Source organism: Entelurus aequoreus, linkage group LG21 (assembly GCF_033978785.1).
Source record: "Entelurus aequoreus isolate RoL-2023_Sb linkage group LG21, RoL_Eaeq_v1.1, whole genome shotgun sequence".
Taxonomy (NCBI): domain Eukaryota; kingdom Metazoa; phylum Chordata; class Actinopteri; order Syngnathiformes; family Syngnathidae; genus Entelurus; species Entelurus aequoreus.
In genome coordinates, this window is record NC_084751.1 from 18,537,731 (window position 1) to 18,556,272 (window position 18,542).

At 38.8% G+C, this 18,542-nt stretch overlaps 1 protein-coding gene across 1 annotated transcript in view; it reads right to left on the bottom strand.

Annotated features, from left to right (window-relative positions):
- ank1b (ankyrin 1, erythrocytic b) overlaps positions 1–18,542 on the bottom strand; it is a 251,906-nt gene that overhangs the window by 56,163 nt on the left and 177,201 nt on the right. Inside the window, exons 28-36 of the mRNA XM_062031115.1 lie at positions 16,936–17,090; positions 16,476–16,687; positions 13,032–13,236; positions 12,792–12,888; positions 12,472–12,700; positions 12,249–12,377; positions 8,199–8,318; positions 4,685–4,769; positions 3,780–3,854 (exon numbers count right to left, since the gene is read on the bottom strand). Of these exons, the coding sequence (XP_061887099.1) occupies positions 3,780–3,854; positions 4,685–4,769; positions 8,199–8,318; positions 12,249–12,377; positions 12,472–12,700; positions 12,792–12,888; positions 13,032–13,236; positions 16,476–16,687; positions 16,936–17,090 (1,307 nt within the window). The remainder of the gene's footprint in view (positions 1–3,779; positions 3,855–4,684; positions 4,770–8,198; positions 8,319–12,248; positions 12,378–12,471; positions 12,701–12,791; positions 12,889–13,031; positions 13,237–16,475; positions 16,688–16,935; positions 17,091–18,542) is intronic.

Sequence of the window (18,542 nt, forward strand, 5' to 3'; positions counted from 1 at the left end):
GTGGTTATGGCGGTCATTTACGTTATGGAAGTAGTTTGACATGTACTTCGGTATCAGGGAGGTGTAGCGGATTTTATAGACTAGGCTCAGTGCAAGTTGTTTTACTCTGTTTTCCACCCTGAGCCAGCCCACTTTGGAGAAGTGGGTAGGAGTGAGGTGTGATCTGGGGTGGAGGTCTAGAAGTAACCTAACTAGCTTGTTCTGGGATGTTTGGAGTCTAGATTTGAGGGTTTTGGAGGTGCTGGGGTACCAAGAGGTGCATGCGTGATCGAAAAAGGGTTGAATGAGAGTTCCCGCTAGAATCTTCATGGTGCTTTTGTTGACCATAGAGGAGATTCTGTAGAGGAATCTTGTTTGTTAGTTGACCTTTTTGATTACCTCGGTTGCCATTTCATCACAGGAAAGATTAGGCTCTAGAATGGAACCTAGGTAGGTGACCTCAACTTTCCTGGTGATAACAAAGTCACCCACTTTAATAGTGAAGTCACTGACTTTCTTAAGGTTGATTTGGGACCCAAATAGGATGGATTCCGTTTTACCTAAGTGTATGGATAGCTTATTGTCAGCGAGCCAGGTGCAAATACTACAGAGTACGGCACTGAGGATTTTTTCCACCTGTGACTTGTCCTTGCCGGATACCAGCAGGGCCGAGTCATCCGCAAACAGGAACAATTCACAGTCGCATGCTGATGACATGTCGTTTACGTATATTAGGAACAGTAAAGGCCCTAATATACTGCCTTGGGGGACTCCACAGCTTACTGAGAGGGGGGGGGACACGGTGCTGTTCACCTCTACCACCTGTTTCCTCCCCTCCAAGTAAGATTGCATCCAGCTCAATGGATAAAAACAGGTCAGTAATTACCAGGTTCTAATTTGCTTCCTTTTTTAAAAAGGGGAGATACTCTTGCTATCTTGAAATCTTTTGGTACTAGGCCTTGTTTAATTGAGAGGTTTATTATGTGTGTGATGATTGGGGTAATGGTTGTGGCAGAGTCCCTGAGGAATCTGGAGGGGATATTGTCAAGGCCAGTGGCCTTGTTTGGGTGGAGCGCGCTCAATTTTTTGAGCACCTTGTCAGCTGACACCATTTCTAATTTGAAATCGTTGTTGAATACTCCTAGCTTTCTGTAGTAGGCTTTAAGGTGTTCTACACCAAAGCGACCAGAGTGGTGGGACAGCTTGTTAACTAGAGTGCACAATCACGGAGTACTTACAAGCAGACACAGTGTGTAGACAGAAAAGGGAGAACGGATGAATTTTGCCTCAATAACTAAAGATAAAGGTGAAGCTATAACACTGAAACGCCCATAGGAAGATGTGCTTTAAGACATGGTTAGCTAGTTAGCGGCTAATATCTATCCGCAGTCAGCAGTGTTGTAACTACTTCTAAATCACTAATTCTTGTCTCCATGGCGACTAGCAAAGTACATTTTTAGTATCAACCTTGTAGAACGAGTGAAAGGTATACATACTTCACTACACACCACCACACTCCGGACTCATAATATTGGATGTATTAAAACCGGTGTATAGTTACCAAAGTGAAGTCAAAATTTCACTACGTCCGATCATTAGTTATTAAGGCGAGCATCATAACTTTGGACACATTACACACATGTTATTGAAGGGCATACTTAGTCAACAGCCATACATGTCACAATAAGGGTGGCCTTATGAACAACGGCAACACTGTCATAAACATGTGCCATATAGTGAAACCACACTAAACAATAATGACAAACACAGTTTGGGAGAATATTTGCACCGCATCACAACATAAACACTACAGAACAAATTCCCAGAATTCCCTGCACACCAACTCTTCCGGGACGCTACAATATAAACAAACGCCATTGGTGGATCTAAACCTAACATCCACTGTAATGATACCAAGTACAATAGCGTATCTAGTTGATACTACTATGATTACATCAATATTTTTTAGCATCACAAAATCTTCTTTCGTTTAAAAAAAAATGTATATTATGTTTATAAACTCAGGAAATACGTCCCTGGACACATGAGGACTTTGAATATGACCAATGTCTGATCCTGTAACTACTTGGTATCGGATTGATACCCAAATATGTGGTATCATCCAAAACTAATGTAAAGTATTAAACAACATAAGAATAAGTGATTATTACATTTGAACAGAAGTGTAGATAGAACATGTTGAAACAGAAAATAACCAGATATCAACAGTTAATGAACAAGTGGATTAATAATACATTTTTACAGCTTGTCCCTCATAATGTTGACAAAGTAATAGAGTGATAAATGACACAATATGTTACTGCATATGTCAGCAGCTAAATTAGGAGCCTTTGTTTGTTTACTTACAACTAAAAGACAAGTTGTCTTGTATGTTCAATATTTTATTTAAGGACAAACTTGCAATAAGAAACATTTGTTTAATGTACCATAAGATTTTTTGTTAAAATAAAGCCAATAATGACATTTTTTGTGGTCCCCTTTATTTACAAAAGTACCGGAAAGTACCAAAATACATTTTGGTACCGGTACCACAATATTGGTATCGGGACAACACTAAATAAATAATAAATGATAAATGGGTTATACTTGTATAGCGCTTTCCTACCTTCAAGGTACTCAAAGCGCTTTGACAGTATTTCCACATTCACCCATTCACACACACATTCACACACTGATGGCGGGAGCTGCCATGCAAGGCGCTAACCAGCACCCATCAGGAGCAAGGGTGAAGTGTCTTGCCCAAGGACACAACGGACGTGACTAGGATGGTAGAAGGTGGGGATTGAATACAGTAACCAGCAACCCTCTGATTGCTGGCACGGCCACTCTACCAACTTCGCCACGCCGTCCATTGTCCCATGTACTATAACAAAGGAGTTGTAATATACATCTATTAACAACCTTATTGGTGTGTTTAGTGATAGGCAAAAGTTAAGTCGGAGAAAATGCGGTAGTTTATAAATTAATTAATGTTTCTGTGCGGCCCTGTAGCAATTGCGTAGTTGGGGAACACTGATATACGCTACTAGTGTGTGACCAACAAGCCCGAGGTTGGAGACTTACAGCCCCGTTAACATTGTTCGGGCAAGTGGGTCTCTACGAGCCTGCGGGTCGGTCTTTATTGCAGGGAAGGCACCTGTGACACTGCCCGGTGCGGCGGTGCCGCCTCGCTCGACCCCGGCCGACCGTCTGCCCTGGTTGTCCTGCATGGGCGACCCGTCGGTTCGGTGTTTAGGTGCCCTCTAAATGCGAAAAAAAGTGTTTACATCATGCTTTTGTGTAAAACTACAATATCGAAACGTCTCAAAAACCACCTTATGAGAGCGCAAAAATGTTTTTGCGATATTTGAGAGGTTTTTCGAAATATGGGTGTTTTCACCACCAGTTTTTTATTGCGATTTGATTTACGCATTTCTATGGGTAATGGAAACGCAGCTACATACTACACAATATTAAATTGCCTCCAGTCTTCTGTAGGCACTACAACAGGCTGATGCAGGCCCGCCTACATTTTGGAGTTAAAAGTGGGCATTCCAAAATGTGCTAAAACGCGTTAGAAACCAAGCCTAAAATCACTATTGTGTCTATTTTGGCAGGAATTTTATCTGTATACATCATACTTAAGTGCCAAGGTTGTCAGCATTCGATGAGCACTTTAACCATGTGATTTTTTTGGGCTGGGGAAATACGTCGAAATTCTACATTTCCGCCTCACGCTCTCACAGCACAATGATGTGCCTCAGCACAATGTTTGAGAATCACTTTTTTAGGAGACCTACCTGCCCAGCTTAAACCCAGTTGCTCCGATATGATGTTTATTTTGCTCTCAGCCCTCTCCATGGCGTTCACTGTAGCTGAAGACATGAAACTACAGTCAGTTCGGCAATTGATGACAACCTTGATGCACATACATGCTCCAGCTCCTACAGTAAGTGACCTGTCTTGCGTGTGGGTAATAATAGTACTCACCTGAACACAACCACTGTTCTGTTGAAGGAAATGTGCAATAACCTCAACATTAAAATTGTCGGAGAGGATAGAATTTGGGGCGCATTCAAGTGCCAGTCCCAATAATCAGAGTAGCATTCAGTAACCATTAGTGCATTGTGTCTGCGCTGTGTACTGAGTAGACAGAAAAGGCCTTGCTCCCAAAAACACCTGCACTCCTCTATTTTGGTATAATTACAAGAGAGCAGCATCAGGGCTCCTCTGTCTTGCTCCACTGCGAGGTCCTGCCCATTCCCAGTGCTAAACTACAGACATAATGCTAAGAGTGTCTGCCGCCATGCCAGGTGGAAATCACAGTGGAGACACCAGCGCCATGCAAACCAATAGGACATGAGACATTCATCTGTTCCAGGGCACGAGATAAGCAAAATTATCCAGGTACCGTGGAGCTATTTTGGGTCTTATAGAGGGCTGATGTAAATCTTTTGGCACACGTTCAATTGAATTCAATTTCCTTTAAGTACACTGCAGAGAACTTTGGGGCATACTGATAGCAGTGCAATGCATCCAAGGCTCAGTGTTTGTGCCATGCGTGCACATTAGAGAGGGGACGAAAGAGAGAGGGCGAAGTGGGTAAGCAGAGGGCTTCGGGTGAAGGGGCGGTGCAACATTCAGAGCCCGTTTCCACAGTGGATACTTTAAGAGATGGCTGTGATTCAGGCATTGAAGGACTCACCCAAACCAGGCTCATTCAGAGCACTGTAGCGCTCCCTCAGGGCGAGAGGGGTTAAAGTTCGCCTCCGTTCTTCACTTCCAACGACCTATAAAAAACATCAAAATGATCAGACAATGACTGAAGTGTATTGACTTGTTATAGGTTTTAGTAAATAAAACATTTGTTTTATTTCAACACCTTTTTGATGGGTTTAGCTTGTCTAAAGAGTCAATAACATTTTTAGCTTTCTGCGATAAAAATAAGTGTTATAATGGAGATATATCTGTGTTTCTTGAGTACGGACACTTTAATGAAAGGGATTATTTAAGGGTGTCCAAACTTTTTTCAACAAAGGCTGTTAACAGGAAAATATAAGGATGTTGGTGACACTTTGATACATTTTGTATATTAGAATTGGTGCAATGACAGGCACATGTGACCCCGGGTAACATGCTATATCAGTATCAGGCAGTATCATGCTTCACACCCCGCTTTGAAAAGCTGTGTACTACAAAACATGCTCGTTGTAGCCATTAATCCTGACTTCTTATTTGGAAGGGGACAAAAAATCAGCAAAAATGTAGAAATTATTATTATTTATTGAGTTTATTTAATTAAATGTTTCATGATTAAATGGTTCAAGTCTGTCAAAAACTGTTTATAGTTTAATTGAGGGTTAAATTTTTTGAATTTCAGGCAAATTGGCGCACTTTAAATAATTTCTGTTATAGACTTACAAAACAAAGTGAATAAAGTTATTATTTGTTGTAATTTGATCTGTATTTTTTTCTTTTATTTAAAGTTAATAAGGATACATTGTTATGCAGAGTCTTACTTATAACAATTTTACTGACAAATGATACTATTTATAGTCGCAGCGGGGAGAGAGGCGAGACGTGAACTGTTTTCTTCTTCCTAGGGTGGGCTTATGATTGAGAAGCACTGAGCTAAAGTCAGAGAAGTTTCTGAAGTGCAAAATCTATGACTGAAGTGGTGAAGCTGTATTTTCATTTGCACTTGCATTCTATACACCATCCATCCATCCATCTTCTTCCGCTTATCCGAGGTCGGGTCGCGGGGGCAGCAGACTTCCCTCTCCCCAGCCACTTTGTCTAGCTGTTCCCAGGGGATCCCGAGGCGTTCCCAGGCCAGCCGGGAGACATAGTCTTCCCAACGTGTCCTGGGTCTTCCCCGTGGCCTCCTATCGGTCGGATGTGCCCTAAACACCTCCCTAGGGAGGCGTTTGGGTGGCATCCTGACCAGATGCCCGAACCACCTCATCTGGCTCCTCTCGATGAGGAAGAGCAGCGGCTTTACTTTGAGCTCCTCCCGGATGGCAGGCTTCTCAGCCTATCTCTAAGGGAGAGCCCCGCCACCCGGCGGAGGAAACTCATTTCGGCCGCTTCTACACATGATCTTGTCTTTTCGGTCATAACCCAAAGCTCATGACCATAGGTGAGGATGGGAATGTAGATCGACCGGTAAATTGATAGCTTTGCCTTCCGGCTCAGCTCCTTCTTCACCACAACAGATCGATATAGGGTCCGCATTACTGAAGACACCGCACGATCCGCCTGTCAATCTCACAATCCACTCTTCCCTCACTCGTGAACAAGACTCCGAGGTACTTGAACTCCTCCACTTGGGGCAGACTCTCCTCCGCAACCCGGAGATGGCACTCCCCCCTTTTCCGGGCGAGAACCATGGACTCGGACTTGGAGGTGCTGATTCTCATCCCAGTCGCTTCACACTCAGCTGCGAACCGATCCAGTGAGAGCTGAAGATCCTGGCCAGATGAAGCCATCAGGACCACATCATCTGCAATAAGCAGAGGCCTAATCCTGCAGCCACCAAACCGGATCCCCTCAACGCCCTGACTGCGCCTAGAAATTCTGTCCATAAAAGTTATGAAAAGAATCGGTGACAAAGGGCAGCCTTGGCGGAGTCCAACCCTCACTGGAAAAGTGTCCGACTTACTGCCGACAATGCGGCAGTAATGCATTTCATACACAGTTTAGTTAATAAACATTATTCTTATTAATTATCAAAGATTTTGTTTATTTATACCACTGCATAATTGTATGACCATTTTTATGAGTCCCTTCTTTTGCACAGTATTTGATTCGTATTTATTTTTGTAATCAGCCTGACCGAAGGCTTGATAGTAATATTAGTGATTAACACATGGTTCCATATCATTTGACACTATAACTATTGAATACAATATGGATTACTAATTTAGTTTTGATGATTGAGTGGGACCTGATTGCCTCTCTGATGGAAACCTTGGGCCCCGAGGTCAAAACGGCTATGAAATGCTTTTAAAAGTTAATAAAATGCATTTTAAATTCAGTTTTGCACAACAACATACAATTCAAGGCATAGAGTATACAGCAGTGGTCCCCAACCTTTTTGTAGCCGCGGACCGGTCAACGCTTGAAAATTTGTCCCACGGACCGGGGGCGGGGGTTTGGCATTTTTATTTTTATTTTTTTTTGTCATAAAGAAATACAATCATGTGTGCTTATCCCTGCAGACTGTATTGATTTATATTGATATATAATGTAGGAACCAGAAATATTGATAACAGAAAGAAACAATCTTTTTGTGCAAATGAGTGTGAATGAGTGTAAATGGGGGAGGTTGGTGCACTAATTGTAAGTGTATCTTGTGTTTTATGTTTATTTAATAAAAATAAAAAATATATATATTTTTTAATTTTTAATTTTTTTTAATTTCTTGTGCGGCCCGGTACCAATCGATCCACGGACCGGTGGTTGGGGACCACTGGTATACAGTATTGTACAGTCGTCCGGCGCCATATAATGCGGCATCAACACATTACAGATTATTTTTATTTTTTTAAAAACATAATTCATAATTTTTTGGTACTAAAGTAAGCATTTTTAAGCATAAACATTTCTAAATGAACTAAAAATATCAATACTACAGTAGTATTGGCCACTAGAGGAGACCAAACTAATGAGAGTGTGCTGTTCAGTATGGTGGTGACTGATTGATGAAGCCTCAGGCAGCATTACGATATTGGATTAAAAGAGTGTAAAGGTGACTGAAAGGTGTTATTTCATGTCTAGAGGGCTCCCGTAAAGTCATAAACAAGTTTTTTATGCTCTACTTATAAAAATATTATATTTATAATTAATGAGTCTTACGTCACTGAAATCGATTTATCGCGGTCATGTCCGGGACCAATTAACAGCGATAAACAATGGACAACTGAACTTATAAAATACGCTGTTACACAACATCACGTCCTGTCAAAGCATCTTCCTGCTGGAAAATGTTAAGCGAATTGACAGCGTGTTTATTGAGATAGAGCCCTGTGCTGGATTTATAGCTGCAGCACTATTTTCTCTGCAGATGCATGCAGTGCCATCAAAGCATTTTTTTTGTTCAGTCACCACAAAAACTGTTATTTGCAATATGAAGCCAAGGTAAGATATGTTGGGCAGTGAATGCAGAAATGCAAATAGGCGGGCGTCTACTGTATACATTTATTGAAAGTAGATGTTACCTTGACACAGGGTGGCATGGCTATGTTGAGGTTACAGAGCACGTGCTGTGCATCCTCATATTTTGTGCACTTTCTCAGAAAGGATAAAAAGCCTGTGGCATCTTTGTTACTATCTCTGACCTAAAACAGATCAAACAGGAGAGGAAGAAGTGGAAAGAGAAGGAAAGACAGCAGAGAAAAGAATGACATGAGAAAGCAGAGAGAAAAGGAGTAGAGTAAAAGGAATAAGAGATAAATAGCAAGAGAAGAAAAAGGAGAAGAGAAAACAATCACGATCAAGGCAAATCTTAGAATCCACCACAATGTCACAAGCATGTGGTGCAGTAACATCGGGCCAGAAGCAGGGGGAACAAGGATAGAAGCAATCCACAGGCAGGCGGGAGGGAGAGATTTACCTGCACACTTTACCTGGACGTCTGTCAGACCAGACAGTTAGAGAGTGACCGCCAGAGAGAGAAAGAGAGACAGTGAGACAGACACAAACACGACAGGCAAGGCCGCAAGATTGCAGGGCTGGCGAGGAACGTGAGGGTGTCACAGGACATGCGGACGCTCTCGCGAGAGAGTCGCCAGGCAGAAAAAGTACAGTCAGCTTCCTATTATCTGGTGGGTGCATGGTCGTACGGTCTCACACTGACATGAACACACATGGAAAATTAAAAAACAAAGGAAAACACACAAATATGTTCACAAGATATTCACAAAAAGATCTTTGTCAGATCTGTTTAAGGTAAGTACTATGAAGAAGAGAGCCACAAAGCGGTGACAAACACACGGCCAAAGGAACACTTTTAGACAGTCAAATATACAGTTATATGCAAAACTTTAGGATTCAATACTTTTTAACATCCATCTAAGACAAAAAAAAAATGGTTTACACAATACTAAGTTGAGCTTTGTAAAAATAATTACTATTGGGATGATTAAAAAAGAAGACATTGGATGACAACACTGACATCACTTACATACAACAGGGTTTGTATTTTATATAATATTTGTGTCCATATCTAAACTGAATAAATACATTTTTATTGTGTGTGTATAAATATATATATATATATATATATATATATATATATATATATATATATATATATATATATATATAAAAATATATACATATACAGATATGTATATATACATACATATACACATATACATATAATTTATATACAGTATATGTATATACATATACACATATAAACAAATATATATACATACATATACATGCATACACACATACATATATACATACATACATATACACATACATACATGTATATACATTTAGACTGAGACTTAGATTTCCTTTTTTTGTCATTCAAATTTGAACTTTACAACATTTTGTTGCTTTAGTTTGTTGTAGTGCAGGATACAAGAGCAATAAGGTGCAGATATAAATACATAGATTACTGTACATATAAATATATTGCACTTTTGCATATGGATGTATGTTATATTGTCTTTATATTCCAGCGAGTTAATCCGTTTTTGGGTGGAATTGAGGGAATAATTATGATGCGTTTAAGAGTCTTATGGCCTGAGGGAAGAAGCTGTTACAGAACCTGGAGGTTCTGCTACTGAGGCTGCGGAACCTCCTTCTAGAGTCCAGCAGTGAAAACAGTCCTTGGTGGTGGTGGGAGGAGTCTCTACAGATTTTCTGAGCCCTATATATACATACATATACATACTAGTGTTGTCCCGATACCAATATTTTGGTACCGGCACCAAAATATATTTTGATACTTTCGGTACTTTTCGATACTTTTCAAAATAAAGGGGACCACAAAAAATTGCATTTTTGGCTTTATTTTTTAACAAAAAGTCTAATGGTACATTAAACATATGTTTCTTATTGCAATTTTGTTCTGAAATAAAATAGTGAACATACTAGACAACTTGTCTTTTAGTAGTAAGTAAGCAAACAAAGGCTGCTAATTTAGCTGCTGACATAAGCAATAACATATTGTGTCATTTATCATTCTATTATTTTGTCAAAATTATTAAGGACAAGTCGTAAAAAATTAATTATTAATCTACTTATTCATTTACTGTTAATATCTGCTTACTTTCTCTTTTAACATGTTCTATCTGCACTTCTGTTAAAATGGAATAATCACTTATTCTTCTGTTGTTTGGATGCTTTACATTAGTTTTGGATGATACCACAAATTTGAGTATCAATCCGATACCAAGTAGTTACAGGGTCATACATTGGTCATATTCAAAGTCCTCATGTTTATACATATACATACATACATACATACATACATATATATATATATATATATATATATATATATATATATATATATATATATATATATATATATATATATATATATATATATATATATATATATATATATATACTGTATATATATATATATATATACATATACATACATACATATATATTTATATATATATATATATATATATATATACTGTATATATATATATATATATACATATACATACATACATATATATTTATATATATATATATATATATATACTGTATATATATATATATATATACATATACATACATACATATATATTTATATATATATATATATATATATATATATATATATATATATATAACATGTAGATTGTTACTGTAACTGTTTTAGTAAGATGACATAAGAGACGATAGAGAGGAAGTCGAGAGTCATTAGAGACTCGAGACATACTTTCTTACCGTCCAGACACCTTCTTAAACTAATCACACACGTCCGGCTTTACAATAACAGTGCTACGCGTTACATCTGGTCTAACTACATAACAATTTGAAAAAGTCTCTTACGTTACGGTCACGCTTTGTCAAATATGGTTTGTAACGTAATGTAACATTTCTATCTAAAGAATGCTAGTACATCAATTAAGGAATAAGAATAGGACATTTTCTGTAAAATTGAAATAAAGTGTAGATTATTTTATAAAATGTTCTGGCTGATAGTCCTTAATTAAAATAATACAAAATACAAAATCTGGCAAGACACCAATACAGCTAAAAAAAAAATTAAATTGTCATTAAAAGTGTGTTTATGTCGTTTTTGTGTTGAGGGGAAGAAAATGGATGGAGGGATAATGTTTAAAATACATTACATTTAAGCAAACTAATTTTCATGGTCATGGTAATAAAAACCTGAAAATGATCTGTCAAGGGTAGATTGTTTCATGATGAAAAATTATATCTATCTGCGATTAATTTTGGGTTAACTATGAACAACTGCGATTAATCGCGATTAAATATTTTAATAATTTGACATATATATATATATATATATATATATATATATATATATATATAAATATATATATATATATAATCAATTACAGGTGTCAAACTCACATCTGGCCCTTCACATCATTGAAATAATATGTGCCAATAAAAACGTCTTATTTCTTACTAAATGTATTCGTTCTTCCAATTTTGACATGAACATTTCATGTACTGCATGCAATTGCATATGTTTTGAACTGTATTATAATCTGAACATGCAACAATGATTGTACTATTGTATAATCCAAACATAATTTGTTAGAATAAAAACAAATACTGACATATCTGCTTGTCACCTTGACTCCTGATTTCAAAGCCATGTCGTAGTTTTTAGCACTTCCATATCGAGTCGACAGATAAGTTAGAACTATACACTACTTTTTTTTTTTAGAAATGGCAACAACGGAGAATTTAAGAATACATGTCCATGTACGAGCCAGTCTGCCCCACAACGTGATGATAGAGAAAAAGAAGGGAATTTTCTGACTACAACTTTAGATGACTCAAATTCCAAACTGCTCGTTTGGAACAAGGCAAACATTTTTACACACATACACAAAGGGCTGGTAGGACTACTGTGCTAAAGTTTTGACAGCAAAAAGACACACAAACACCAGCAGTGTTTTTTGGGGGGGTCAGCAGGTGCTCAGCAGGAGAACTGACTCGGTGAACAACAACAAGTGAACTAACAGCGACCATAGTACAACAATAACACACCGTAACGATACAGGTGCATAGACAGACGGACACAGACAGACCTTGACAGAAACAGGCAGCCTGTTATCTCTGAAGGCTTGGAAGCTGAAGCTGCGAGGCTGCTGCGTGGCCTTCCTGATTGGTACCAGGTTCCCAGAACACTCCAGGTGCAGCGGCATGCCCTCCATCAGCTAATACAATAAAAAAAAGGTAAAAGTATAAGCAGAGATCCTACAGCAAGTACAGTTGTACAACTTGATTTTCTTGAATGATGTCCATCCTGACCTCAATGTCTCGACTACGTGCGACTTCGGTGAAGTTTTCATGCAACTCCAACGTCTTGTCCATCTTGTCATCCGTCATGCAGTAACAACGTAACCGTCCTTCCCGTGTTTCATTCATCTTTGCAAATATGACAAACTTAGCCATATAAGGTACTGCCATGAGCTCACGGTATAGCAGATTGGCAAAGGTCACAGCCTCTGCAGTACGGGGACAATCTGCTAGCCAAAATCTTTGGTAAAAAAAAAAAAAAAAAAAAAGTCCATACTGGGAAAGAAGGAAGCAGCTTTGTCTCAACGTGCATGTACGGATTATGAGCTCACCTTGCAGAGACATTGGTGGTGAAGTTGGCGCAGCTGTTTGCATACATCAGCTTGGTGGTTCCAGTAATGTCCTCCCACTGAGCAGGTGCTGTCCCACCTGAGACGTGACAATCACACAGTGTCATTCATTCCCTTCACACCTTTACTGCACATTTTATCAGCTACTACAAGAGCTAAGAAAAGGCTGTGCCATTCCAATGTCACCCCTAATAAGAATGTACTTGGTCAACAATACAGTACCAATGACACTGCAGAGGAGACGCAGGCTTGTGGTGTCGCCTTCCCCAGCATCGCGAGGGCTCTCTCGCCAGGACGGTGGAAGCGGGATGCGGAGCCCGATTGGACGATGGAATTTGCGTCGACGTGGTTCGATGGTGACTACCGGGCTGAAGGTCGCCTGGTTGCCAAGTTGTCGAGTCAGCAGCTCATCAGGGATAGGCTGGGCCTAAGAGGAAAAGAGGACAAGTGGGAAAAGACAGAATAGAAGCTTGTTGAAAACAAGTGTGTATGACACTTAAAACCCCCAAAATATGACATACAGTATTTGACAAAGGGGAGTGCACTCCTCACATTTCAGTAACTATTTGTAAGACAAGTACAGTATTCTTAAGAAACTGTTTTTTAGAAATATAATTTGTATTTTAGAGCACAGAGGTCAAACTCACATAATTGTATGTGTCCCGTGAAAAAACGGTGCAAGTCATTCCAGAGTCTGGGAGCTACAGCCTGAAATGCCAGGTCTACCCAGGTTTTAAAATGAGTTTTAGGGATCTTTAGGAGACTTTAACCTGAAGACGGAAGGCTGCGCCCTGAAGTGTAGGGTCACAACAAATCAGCGATATACTGTGCAAGGAGGATACAAAAGCACATGAGCAGAGGGACAATCGAGAGAGAACACACCATATTTTGTAGAGCACGATCGTCTCTCCAGCGCTGGTATTGCTACCATTTATACTTACTCCGTTTATAGAAAAAATTGTTGATCTTCAATTTTAGTCTCCTCACCTTATTCAGACAAGACATAAGAACAAAAGAACCTGGGGGAACTTCACCCCTTAAAAGGAGAGATCCGAACAATGGTCACACTAAAAATTCACACTCTGCACACAAAATTGGACTTATTTGTGTTGCCATTTATTTACCGTATTTTTCGGACTATAAGTCGCTCCGGAGTATACGTCGCACCGGCCGAAAATGCACAATAAAGAAGGAAAAAAACATATATACGTCGCACTGGAGTATAAGTCGCATTTTTGGGGGAAATGTATTTGATAAAATCCAACACCAAGAATAGACATTTGAAAGGCAATTTAAAATAAATAAAAAATAGTGAACAACAGGCTGAATAAGTGTACGCCATATGACGCACAAATAACCAACTGAGAACGTTGCCTGGTATGTTAACGCAACACATCATGGCAAGAGTCATTGAAATAACTATAACATATAGAACATGCTACACGTTTACCAAACAATTTGTCACTCCCGATCGCTCAATCCGATGAAATCTTCCTCCCCGGTGTCGCCTCTGGTATGCGCCGTTTCCTTTCTTTCTGCTGCTCGATCGCCGTTTTCTGCTGCATATTTCACTACGTCCGGCTTGTAATCTGCAGTATATGATTTCCTTTTCGGTGCCATTTTAGTTCAGCCCTTCTCAGTTTGTATAAGTTACCGCCAATGTTGAAATAATCCATTTTAATAGCTACGGATATAGCAGCAGTTAGCATCCCATGACCCACAATGCACTTCTGCCATGACGCACAATGCACTTCTGCCATGACCCTCCACCGCCGAATTCTTATTGGTTGACGTGTGTGACGATTGCTGACGTGTGTGTGACGATTGCGGACATTTGCTTAGTCTCTTACGCGAATGAGATAAATAATATCAGGGTTTCCCACACATTCATTTATTTGTGGCGGCCCGCCACGAAAGAATTACGTCCGCCACAAATAAAATAAAAAAATACAAATACAAATTTAAAATTTTTTTTTTTTTTAATAATTTTTTTTTGTCCTCTCCAGCTTCTCAGGCAAATCATATAGTTGATATAGATGCCCATATCGGCTGTTCAGATTTACTTTACAAAAGAGAAGTGTAGGATACTTCTCTTGTTGCCTTATTTGTATTTGACGTTATTAAATGTATTTATATTAGAAACACAACATGTGTATATAACAAAGGGTGCAAAGTCTGCAGGCAGTAGGAAACACATGGTTAAGTGTAGGGAGTAAAACTGATGGCAGTCTGAAGTTCAAGATTTTTGGAGCTCTTTGTTCAGTGGATCAGATGTTTGATGAAGCTCTGTGTCTATCTACCACCATTACTGTTTTCTGTTTATTTGTTACTGACTGTGGCAGGACACCTCTGCCTCTGTTTCACTTTATGTTGCTGGTAAATAATATGGTTGTAGTAGTAGGCTAAAGTTACATTATTTAGTATGCACTAATTAAAGGGGCAGAGCTTTGAGACATTTTAACTTTTATATTTTATAAGATATATTTTTTGTAAGAACCACAATTAATAAATATATTTCAGTAAATAACTTATTGTTCAAATCTGTATATAAATATGTACATAAAGTGTTGTAATTATATTGTAAAATGGATGGGTGGATGGATGGATGGACGTTTAAAACAAAACTGTTATTATTAATTAGTAAGTATACATTTTTTGAGCCTTTTTAGAGAAAATCAAATCATTGTAGTAAATTATGCAAATAACGCGATGATGTCATGGTGACCACGCCCATAGCCACGCCCCCACCGCCACAGGTATCTTGGCAGTTTATGAGAAACACTGAATATTATTTGACATTTTATGGAAATGTGTTAATAATTTCACACATAAGTCGCTCCAGAGTATATGTCGCACCCCCGAACAAACTATGAAAAAAACTGCGATTTATAATCCAAAAAATACGGTAAACAGTTATGGCTTTGTATTGACTTATTTCTTGTGGAAATGTGTTAATATATACGGTTGTCCAAGCTGAACACTGACGACTAAGTTACACAGCGGTTCTATTTTGTTGTCCTTTGAGAATATATAATGATATGGTTGCTGAAATGTGAAGGGTATACTTATGTTAGTAGGATACTTTAAGTGGAAGCAATGTCAACAATAATATCGAAATACATTTCTGCAAGAAAACCAATCAAAATCCCAAGCATACTCACACATGCAACCAATTTACATGTCACATCTGACCCAACTCAGGTCAGTGTATCAGCTCGGTCAGTGTGGCTCACAACTTAAATCAGGCAACTGAGTAGTGAAGAATGACTGAATAAAAGGAAAAAAAAACATAAACAGTGTAGCATACGGAAATTTTCATTCACATGCAATTTTCAGAAAAAGCCTCTGTTTGGTGACAGACAATGCAACAAATGCAGAGTGAAATGATTAAACAGAACATGTCATCGTCATCGTATGTCAATCATGGAAAAGCATAAAGTGATAAAACGTTGTCGGCATGAGACTTTGCTTAGTTCAAGTTCAGAATCAGAATCAGAATCAGAATCGTTTTATTGCCATTGTTTGAGAACGGGTTCACAAACTAGGAATTTTTCTTGGTGCAAACGTGCGACATAAAACACATATAACACATATTTGGTATAAAAAGAGCTGTGACTGAGCTATCAGATAGACTTAGTTGGTCTTCATTATCAAAACTCTCCATACCTGTAGGCCCAGTCTCACTCTTTTGGTTACAGCTGTCTCTGGGAAGATGGCCTCAACGTGGGGTACAAGTTTACCGGTCAGCCTCCCGCCCTCTGGACCAATCAGATCGCTCTCTTGCTGAATTCGTGAAACCACAGCAAAGTACAAGGGGAAGTCGGTGGAGATGATCCGACGGATTCTCTTCTTTTCCAACTCCTCTTGACTTTCTAGCTCTACAGATACAAACATATAACAAATAGACAATGTATAAATGGGGTATAAAGGGGTTGCAGGCCACGGAATGGATATAATTGAAGTTAACAATGCATAATTTATGTTAATTCCAAGTGAGGTGAAAGAAGGTGCACTTGTGTTAAAAAAAAAAAGAAAAAAAAAGAAAAAAAAAAGGTTTGAATGTGTCACACCATCATTCAGGATTTCGGCCGAGTCTTCTCCAAGCGGACCCCGTCATCATACTTACCTTCATCCATGCCATTCAAAATAGTTTCCAGCACTTCGTCGCCATAGCGATTCCGGTGTTCTTTCCAAACTGAGCCGTTCTCACTACGGAGGACCACAAGCTCTCGGTCCCCCCGAGCAAGTGAGGCGAAATGAGGGATCTCCACTATAACTGGCCTGTAGAACAGTAAAGATAATCATCATCAACATAAAAATGGGAATTGAGTGAGTGTACTAAACGCACAGGGCATGATCTACTAAAATCCAAACAAGTGCTAAAAAGCATGTGTAAACTATAAAATTGTGTGTATTATTCATGGGCATGAGGCTGATGATCTACCAAGACTGCGTGTACTATTGATAACAAGTGCAAACGTTGAAATGAGGTTTTGGAGACAATTGTGGCGTTTCGTCATGTTTTTGACATGCAGCACACAAATATAATATGTACCACCTTTTCTGGGCAATATAGAAGTGTGATCAACTGAACCTACTCTTAGCAAACTGAAGATGCACTCTATGAGGTGCTGCTATCATTGTGATGGTGCGTCTGGAATTATCCATACGCAAGAAAATACATATTGAAATATTTATTTTTCATATAGGAGCTATATTACAATAATATAGCTCCTATATGAAAAAACTAGCACCAATTAAAAAAAAAAAACAACAGACATAAAAACTAATAATTTTAATCAGCCCCTTAAGTCATCCAGCAGCTGTTAAATTATAAATTGTCATTGCTGAATCAATGATATGTCTAATATTTTTATTTCTGACAGTCCAAATATGTTGACACACATACAGATGGAATATTCTCTCTCTCAATCATCCGTCTTTGCAACGTCATTGCCTCCTATTTCACAGCATTTTGTTCTTGACTGTGCCAGTTTGCATGAACTTTCCAGATGTGCTAAATAGGAACACAAAACAGAAGCTGCACAACAGTTTTGGTCCTGATAAATCACTTTGGGAGAGCTAAATGATTATAATTGCATCTCCTTCTACCAGTATTGCTGGTGTTCTAATAATTACCATATATTTTGAATATTCATGAAGACAAACTCGCTAAATGGATTGCACTCTCTATTTTGATCAATTAAGAAATGCAATCTTCCCAGATCAGATTTGCGCACGTTATCACTTTTGCCCGTGCTTTAATACACGCAAACCTGTAGTAGATCAGGCCCAAGCTGTATGGCATCATTCATTTGTTAATATTTAAAATAGCTGAACGTGCATAACAAGCATTTTCCCCTGGTTTCATTTGATAAATGACTGCATTAATTTGCAATTTAAATTATAAGATGGAGGCACTTCCACTGAATTTTGTGCCACCCAAAGAAAATGTATATACACTACCGTTCAAAAGTTTGGGGTCACATTGAAATGTCCTTATTTTTGAAGGAAAAGATTAAGATTAAGATTAAAGCTTAAAGTACCAATGATTGTCACACACACACTAGATGTGGTGAAATTTGTCCTCTGCATTTGACCCATCCCCTTGGGGAGCAGTGGGCAGCAGCGGCGCCGCGCTCGGGAATCATTTTGGTGATTTAACCCCCAACTCCAACCCTTGATGCTGAGTGCCAAGCAGGGAGGTAATGGGTCCCATTTTTATAGTCTTTG